Source organism: Triticum aestivum, chromosome 5D (genome assembly GCF_018294505.1).
Source record: "Triticum aestivum cultivar Chinese Spring chromosome 5D, IWGSC CS RefSeq v2.1, whole genome shotgun sequence".
NCBI classification, from domain to species: Eukaryota; Viridiplantae; Streptophyta; class Magnoliopsida; order Poales; family Poaceae; genus Triticum; species Triticum aestivum.
In genome coordinates, this window is record NC_057808.1 from 413,453,579 (window position 1) to 413,462,230 (window position 8,652).

The 8,652-nt window shown below is 45.7% G+C and overlaps 1 protein-coding gene across 1 annotated transcript; it reads right to left on the bottom strand.

Annotated features, from left to right (window-relative positions):
• Nucleotides 1-7,249: 7,249 nt before the first annotated feature.
• LOC123122239 (dehydration-responsive element-binding protein 1B) lies at nucleotides 7,250-8,211 on the bottom strand. The gene has a single exon (XM_044542388.1). The coding sequence runs from the start codon at nucleotides 8,130-8,132 to the stop codon at nucleotides 7,452-7,454; it is 681 nt and encodes a 226-aa protein (XP_044398323.1). The 5' UTR covers nucleotides 8,133-8,211; the 3' UTR covers nucleotides 7,250-7,451.
• Between the last annotated feature and the right edge of the window lie 441 nt (nucleotides 8,212-8,652).

Sequence of the window (8,652 nt, forward strand, 5' to 3'; positions counted from 1 at the left end):
GCAAAGTCCTATCATTTTTCTTTTTCTTTTTAGAAGGAATAGGTGCACTAGCATTAGCTCTTTCTGAGTCTTGTATAATTCTTTTTGGGTGTCCCTCAGGATAAAGTGGTTCCTGAGTCATTTTACCTCCTCTAGTTGCAACTCTAACAACAAAGTCATGCATATTATGATTCATTTCATCAAGTAATTCTCTTTGTGATTTAGCAACTTGTTCTAACTGGGTTTGAACCATAGAAGCATGCTTTCCAACACCTCTAACATCATTTGAAATTCTAAACAACAAGTCACTCAAGCAGCAATCATATCAGAGTTATATTTCAATTGTTTCATAACATTTGCATTGAAGTGATCTTGTTTCCTAATGTAGTTTTCAAATTCATAAAGGCATTGACTAGGATGCATATTGTGAGTATTACCATTATCATTGAACTTCGTTAAATAATTTACCTCTACCACCTTAGGAAGTGGTGGTGTATTAAGCCCATGTATTTCTTCAATAGGAGGTAAATTTTTAACATCCTCAGCTTTAATACCCTTTTCTTTCATAGATTTCTTTGCCTCTTGCATATCTTCAGGACTGAGATATAATATGCCCTTCTTCTTCGGAGTGGGTTTAGGCGGTGGTTCTGAAAGAGTCCAATCATCATAATTTTTCAATATGTTATTCAATAATTCTTCAGCTTGAGCAATAGTTCGTTCCCTGAAAACACAACCAACACAACTATCTAGGAAGTCCCTAGAAGCATCGATTAGTCCATTATAGAAGATATCAAGTATTTCATTTTTCTTAAGAGGATGATCAGGCAAAGCATTAAGTAACTGGCAAAGCCTCCCCCAAGCTTGTGGGAGACTCTCTTCTTTAGTTTGCACAAAGTTAAATATTTCCTGTAAGGCAGCTTGTTTCTTATGAGCAGGAAAATATTTTTAGAGAAGTAATAGATCATATCCTGGGGACTACGCACACAACCAGGAGCAAGAGTATTGTACCAAGCTTTAGCATCACCCTTTAATGAGAAAGGAAATAATTTGAGAATAAAGTAATAGCGAGTTTTCTCATCATGAGTAAAAAAGGTGGCTATATCATTCAACTTAGTAAGATTTGCCACAACAGTTTCAGTTTCATAACCATGGAAAGGATCAGATTCAACCAAAGTGATTAACTCTGGGTCGACAGAGAATTCATAATCCTTATCATCAATAAAGATAGGTGAAGTAGCAAACTTAGGATCACATTTCATTCTAGCATTTAGAGATTTTTCTTTATACTTGCATAATAATTTCTCTAGATCATCTCTATCCTTACAAGCAAGAATATCTCTAGTTGTTTCTTCACTCATAAAATAACCTTCCGGTACCTTAGGCAATTCATATCTAGGAAGGCTAGTTCTAGCAGGTGTTTCAGGAGTTTCAGTTTCAAGCTCATCATCAGATTCAACAACATCATGTTGTATTACTCTAGCAACTTGTTCATCAAGAAATTCACCAAGTGGCATATCATCATTATCAAGCAAGGTACTAGCATCATCATAAGCATCATTCTAGTAGAAGTAGCATCATCAATAACTTGCGACATATTAGAATTGATAGCATGTGGTGGTGTTGCAAGTTTACTCATAACAGAAGGTGAATCTAAAGCAGAACTGGATGACAGTTCCTTACCTCCCCTCGTCTTTGAGGGAAATATCTTAGTCTTTGGATCCTTCAGATTCTTCATAGTGATAATATGATAATAATCCCAAGTGACTCAACAAATATAGCTATGCTCCCCGGCAAAGGCGCCAGAAAAAGGTCTTGATAACCCACAAGTATAGGGGATCACAACAATTTTTGAGGGTAGAGTATTCAACCCAAATTTATAGATTCGACACAAGGGGAGCCAAAGAATATTTGAAGGTATTAGCAGCTGAGTTGTCAATTCAACCACACCTGGAGATTAATTATCTACAGCAAAGTTATCAGTAGCAAAGTAGTTTGATAGTTTTGATAGTAGCAGCAGCAGCTACAGTAACAGTAACAGTGATGGCAGTGGTTTGTAGCAAGTGTAACAGTGATGATAGCAATAGTAACGCAGCAAGATCAATATAAATACGTAGGCATTGGATCGGTGACTTGTTGGATGATATTCATCACGTGACAGTTATAACCTAGGGCGATACGACACTAGCTCTAGTTCATCGATATAATGTAGGCATGTATTCCGTAAATAGTCATACGTGCTTTATTAAAAGAACTTGCATGACATCTTTTGCCCTACCATCTCGTGGCAGCGGGGTCCATATTGGAAACTAAGGGATATTAATGCCTCCTTTTAATAGAGAACCGGAACAAAGCATTAACACATAGTGAATACATGAATTTCTCAAACTACGGTCATCACCGGGAGTGGGCCCAGTTGTTGTCACTCCGGGGTTGCCGGATCATAACACGTAGTAGGTAACTATAACTTGCAAGATCGGATCTAAAACATGGATATAATGATGAATTCATAAACGGTTCAGATCTGAGTTCATGGCACTCGGGCCCAAAGTGACAAGCATTAAGTATGGCAAAGTCATAGCAACATCAATCTAAGAACATAGTGGATACTAGGGATCAGGCCCAAACAAAACTAACTCGATTACATGATGAATCTCATCCAACTCCTCACCGACCAGCGAGCCTACGAAGGAGTTACTCACTCCCGGCGGGGAGCATCATGGAATTGGCGATGGAGATTGGTTGGTGATCACGAAGAACAAAGATCCCCCTCTCCGGAGCCCCAAACGGACTCCAGATCTGCCCTCCCGAGGAAGAACAGGGCTTGGCGGCGGCTCCGTCTCATGAAACGCGATAATTCTTTCTCCCTGATTTTTTCTCCTAAAATAGGAATTTATAGTGTCAGGGTTGAGGTCTGCGGGGCCACCAGGTGGGTACAACCCACCTGGGCACGCCAGGAGAGGGGGGTGCTCCCTGGTGGGTTGTGCCCACCCAGGGGCCCCTCTCTGGTGGTTGTTGGCTCCAAAAATCCTCTTTTATTCCATCAAAATTCCTCGCAAAGTTTCGTTTTATTCTGAGAACTTTAATTTCTGCACAAAAACAACACCATGGTAGTTCTGCTGAAAACAGCGTCAGTCCGGGGTTAGTTTCATTCAAATCATGCAAATTAGAGTCCAAAACAAGAGGAAAAGCGTGAGAAAAAGTAGATACGTTGGAGACGTATCAATGTGTGAGCAATCAACTGAACTGCAATGCTGTCATGATTGAACGCTTGAGTGATTTGATGTTTAGAATTGCTAATAATATTAAAGGCTTATATAAAATTCATCCATGGTTGACACTCAGCTATAACAAGTCTCTAAGTCACAGAATGATGGCTTAATGAAATGAATAATAAAATGAATGATAGTGTTGTTAGATTGGTGACTAGAAGAGGTAAAATGACCCGGGATCCTCTATATCCTGAAGGTCATCCTAAAAGAATTGAGCAAGATTCTAAAAAATTTAATATTGATGCACCTAGTTCACTTAAGAAAAAAAAGAATAAGGATAAAACCGTGCATGCTTCTAGTGAACCTGTCGTAGATAAACCATCTGAGAATCCTAATAATCTTTCTATTTCTAATGCCGAGACACAGTCTGATAATGAGCATTTTCCTATTGATAATGATAATGAAGATGCTAATGATGATCATAATGATGCTCCACTAGACAATAGTAAAGAATCTGATAATCATGTAGAAATAGAACCTGTAGTTGATCCAGAAAATCCGAGATTTTATTTATGGAATAATGCTGTGAAGGACCGTCATGAGATGCCGGCCCCTACTGGGTCCCGTGGGACCCACAAGCGGCACCACAGGGACATGGCAGGGCCTAGGCCGAATCCTAGTAGGGAGGGAATCCTTCCCTCCTCCACCAAGTGGAGGAGGAGAAGGATTCCTCCTTCTAGGCCGGCGCCTTCCCTCCTCTCACCTATATATATGTGGGGAGGGATCCCCTTGAAACACATCAAATCAAAGGGCCATCTCTCCCGCATAGCTCCATGCTCTCTCGGTCTAATTGGCCTAAGTTTTTAGAGTCCTAATTAGACGGGCTCTAATCTCGGTCTAATTGGTTTAACTGAATTAGACTCCTAATTAGACAAGAAGTGTCGCTAAGCTTTCTCGCTCTCTAGTTTTCTCGCAGTTCTTCTTCCTAGATGTTGAAGCTCTGCCGGACTACTACCACGGAACGCGTGGATACCTCGGAGGGGTCGTCTACTTTGACTCTCGACTAGGTGAACTCTTCTCGCGGCTGGGAGGTGTAACCTAGCTGCAGGCATCGACGTGGTAGTTGGGCTGCATCGGCTCGTCACTGCTTTCGGAACTCTACATCGTCGGTGAGTCTGATCGTCACTGCCATCTTCATAGTTATCCTGGGTGATATCATGTAGCATATTTTTTTATTGCACAACACTTTTCCCTACAGAAACATCACGTATGAGTGTTTCTCAAGTGCGAAAAAGTATGGGGTGAGTGTTGGGAAACGTAGCATGGAAAACAAAAAAAATTCTACGCCCACGCAATGATCTATCCATGGAGATGCATAGCAACGAGGGGGAGAGTGGTGTCTACGTACCCTCGTAGACCATAAACGGAAGCGTTTCACAACTCGGTTGATGTAGTCGAACTTTCTTCGTGCTGCACCGATCGAGTACCGAACGTACGGCACCTCCGAGTTCTGCACACGTTTAGCTTGGTGACGTCCCTCGCCTTCTTGATCCAGCAAGGTGTCGAGGTAGTAGATGAGTTCCGTCAGCATGATGGCGTGGCGACGGTGATGGTGAAGTGATCCTCACAGGGCTTCGCCTAAGCACCGCGAGAATATGACCGGAGGTGTAAACTATGGAGGGGGCCGCCACACACGGCTAACAGTTGATGTTGTGTGTTCTAGGCGCCCCCTCCCCACATATATATAGGTGGGAGGGGAGGAGAGGCAGCCAGGGGGCGCCCCAAGTAGGATCCGAATCCTACTTGGGGTTTCCCCAAGTGGCGCCCCCTTCCTTTTTCCACCGGAGAAGAAAGGAAGGGGGAAGAAGAGAAGGAAGGGGGGGGCGAACCCCCTCTTCTCCTTCTCCTATTCAGCCACCTACCAAGGGGGGGGGCGCCACCCCATGTGGGTTGGTGTGCTCCCCTCTCATGGCCCATATGGCCCATATATTCCCCCCGGGGGTTCCGGTAACCCCCCCGGTACTCCGATAAATACTCGATACATTCCCGAACACTTCCGATGTCCGAATACTATCATTACCTCTCGACCATTTCAAGACTCCTCGTCATGTCCGTGATCTCATCCGGGACTCCGAACAACATTCGGTCACCAAATCACATAACTCATATAATACAATAGCGTCATCGAACGTTAAGCGTGCGGACCCTACGGGTTCGAGAACTATGTAGACATGACCGAGACACCTCTCCGGTCAATAGCCAATAGCGGAACCTGGATGCTCATGTTGGCTCCTACATATTCTACGAAGATCTTTATCGGTCGAACCGTTATGACAACATACGTTATTCTCTTTGTCCATCGGTATGTTACTTGTCCGAAATTTGATCGTCGGTATCTTCATACCTAGTTCAATCTAGTTACTGGCAAGTCTCTTTACTCGTTCCGTAATACATCATCATGCAACTAACTCATTAGTCACTTTGCTTGCAAGGCTTCTTATGATGTGTATTACCGAGAGGGCCTAGAGATACCTCTCCGATACTCGGAGTGACAAATCCTAATCTCGATCTATGCCAACTCAACAAACACCTTCGGAGATACATGTAGAGCATCTTTATAATCACCCAGTTACGTTGTGACGTTTGATAGCACACAAGGCATTCCTCCGGTATCCGGGAGTTGCATAATCTCATAGTCGAAGGAATATGTATTTGACATGAAGAAAGCAATAGCAATAAAACTGAACGATCAATATGCTAAGCTAACGGATGGGTCTTGTCCATCACATCATTCTCGTAATGATGTGATCCCGTTATCAAATGACATCTCATGTCCATTGTCAGGAAACCTTAACCATCTTTGATCAACGAGCTAGTCAAGTAGAGGCTCACTAGGGACACGGTGTTTGTCTATGTATTCACACATGTATTTAGGATTCCAATCAATACAATTCTAGCATGAATAATAAACATTTATCATGAATAAGGAAATATAAAATAACAACTTTATTATTGCCTCTAGGGCATATTTCCTTCAGTGAGTGCATGTTCGTACGGTTGTTCTTTGGATTCATCACAATTTTTTATTTATTGTTTGCTTAGAATTGTTTGTAGGATGAATGCAAGTTTTGGTATTGGAAAAAAGAGTACATCGATCTATAGATAGCGAGAAATTTGGTAGATGTTCGTGCACTAATTGCTAGATTAAAGACTAAAGATGACACAATGTTCATTTGTGCATAGGTGGAGAAGATCAAACTGTACAAACACAATGGCCGTTTGCTCCTCTAAAATTTAGGATCGACTAGAGAAATGAGCATCTCCGACATGCATCTCCCTTTGTTTGCGGATTTTCAGGCATTGTTTCCGATTATTTCTCCATCTCTGCCAACACAACTGACGAATTTTAGGAAAAAAGAGACCAACCCAAGGGCTAACCCTTGTTGGCAATTTTTTTATATAGAAAAAACTTCGCGAGCACCGTGCGTCCGAGTCGGGGTTCTAACTCGGGTGGGCTGGCAGCTACCCCAACTGCCCAGCCAACGGGTCGACGCTCCGTCCTCACCACTAACGAATTTTTACCGCTCGACGAACACCCTAGTAGCATTGATGCTCCACAACAGAAGCTTTTCGGGGAGGTCATCATGTATGTATTGTGAAGATATGGAAGGTGCGAAATCACCACATTTTTTCAAGAACCCTGTGTAGATATTTTGGACGTTGCTTTCACGGCAAAAGAAGACATGACCAATGAGCGATCGGCGGCTGTCATTGTCGTATAAAGTGGTTTAGTAATGTCTTTTGTTTTGTCTGATTTAAAAATGGCAAGGCTCTGTCTTTCCCCTCAATCAATCAAATAATTAATCAGAAATAAACATCTAGTCCCATGACTACCCCTGGTCGACTTCAGATATTTCTGGGTGCCTGCCAATTCTGGTCATCACACATGAACGAACAGTACCTACCGCTGAATTCTATTGCCTGGCAGTCCTAGTGGTAGGGTCGCCCAGCCGTGACGTCAAGATATTTGGTTTGTGTCCATGGAGCGAATGATTGATCTACTACTGCTCATTTCTCTATTTATTTATAGAATAAAGAAAGAAGCTCATTTGTGCCCTTCCGGGAGTAGAAACCGAGGGCTTTCACATTGGGGGGGAACCTTTCCCCCGATGCTTACTCTCTATTCTTCCCATATTTGGTGAAACACAATCTAGTAATAGTACTACTCTCTAGAACTTTACATTGCTTAATCAGTTGATCACACTAGTAGCTCCACAGCCACGTGTCGAAGCCGTCGTCGTGTTCGCGGTCCTCCCGCCAAGAAGCTCCGTCGGCCGGCGGCTCCATGAGCATCCCCTGCGCCAAGCTCGCGTAGTACGAGCCGGCTTCCATGCCGCCGATCCAGTGCTCGTTGTCGAGCCCCGACAGGTCGCTGGGGATGATGGAGAGCGCGCTCTCCTCGGCCGTGGACGACGGCGCCGTTGACTCGTCGGCAGGGCGCTGCTGCTCCTGGAACTCCTTGAGGGCGACGGCGACGGCGTCCTTGATCTCCTGCGCGGCGGCCAACTTGAACGACCCGGCCGCGTGGACGGGCATCATCCGCCAGGCGGAGTCGGCGAAGTTGAGGCACGCGTCGCGGCCGGAGAGCGCGAGCGCGGCCGAGTCGTGCGCGCGCGCCGCCATCTGGGCACTGGCGAAGGTGCCGAGCCAGATCCTGGAGTAACTCCGGCTTCCGGCCGGCACGCGCAGCTCGCACACCCACTGCCCTTCCCGGCCACGGCGGCGCACGCCGCGGTACACTGGGTGGCGTGTCTCCTGCAACTTGTTCCGCCCCGCCCGCCGCTTCGGCGGCTCCGACCACACCGTCCGGTACTCCTGCTCCTCCGGCCACACCGTCCTGTACTCTTGCCCGTCAAACTGCGGCCAGGCGGCGATGGTGTCCATCAGTCGCAGCTGGCGTCGAGAGCGGTTTGTGGTGTAACGAGGTAGCTGTATATTCGGAGCTAGTGAGGTGGAGAGGTGTAGCTCTGAATGGATGATAGGAGGATGGCACGTATATATAACATGAAGTGGGAAGGCTACACGTAGGCAACAGATGACATCACACTCTCACTAACTAGTGACCACTAGCAACATGTATGCTGTATATGCAGCATGTAGCTTCGTGTGTTTTCTCATAGGGCAACGATCTGCGCCGGTGCGCCGGCCCAATTGTTGGGCCCGTCGCACCGCGGCCGTTGGATCTGACCGCGTGGGCCGTTGGATCCGGCTGAAGAAAACGGTTCGCCCTATCGTCTTCTACCTCGCGCCACGGCGCCGCGCCTCCTACCGCCCCCGCCGCTCCAAGCGTTGCGCAGCCCCTCCCCCTTCCCCTCCACCCCGCCCCCGGTCGTCCTCGTCTCTGTGCTCGTCGCCGCGCTCGCCGCCGGTTGCCGTAGCCGCTCGCCGTCGCTGCAGCAGCAAA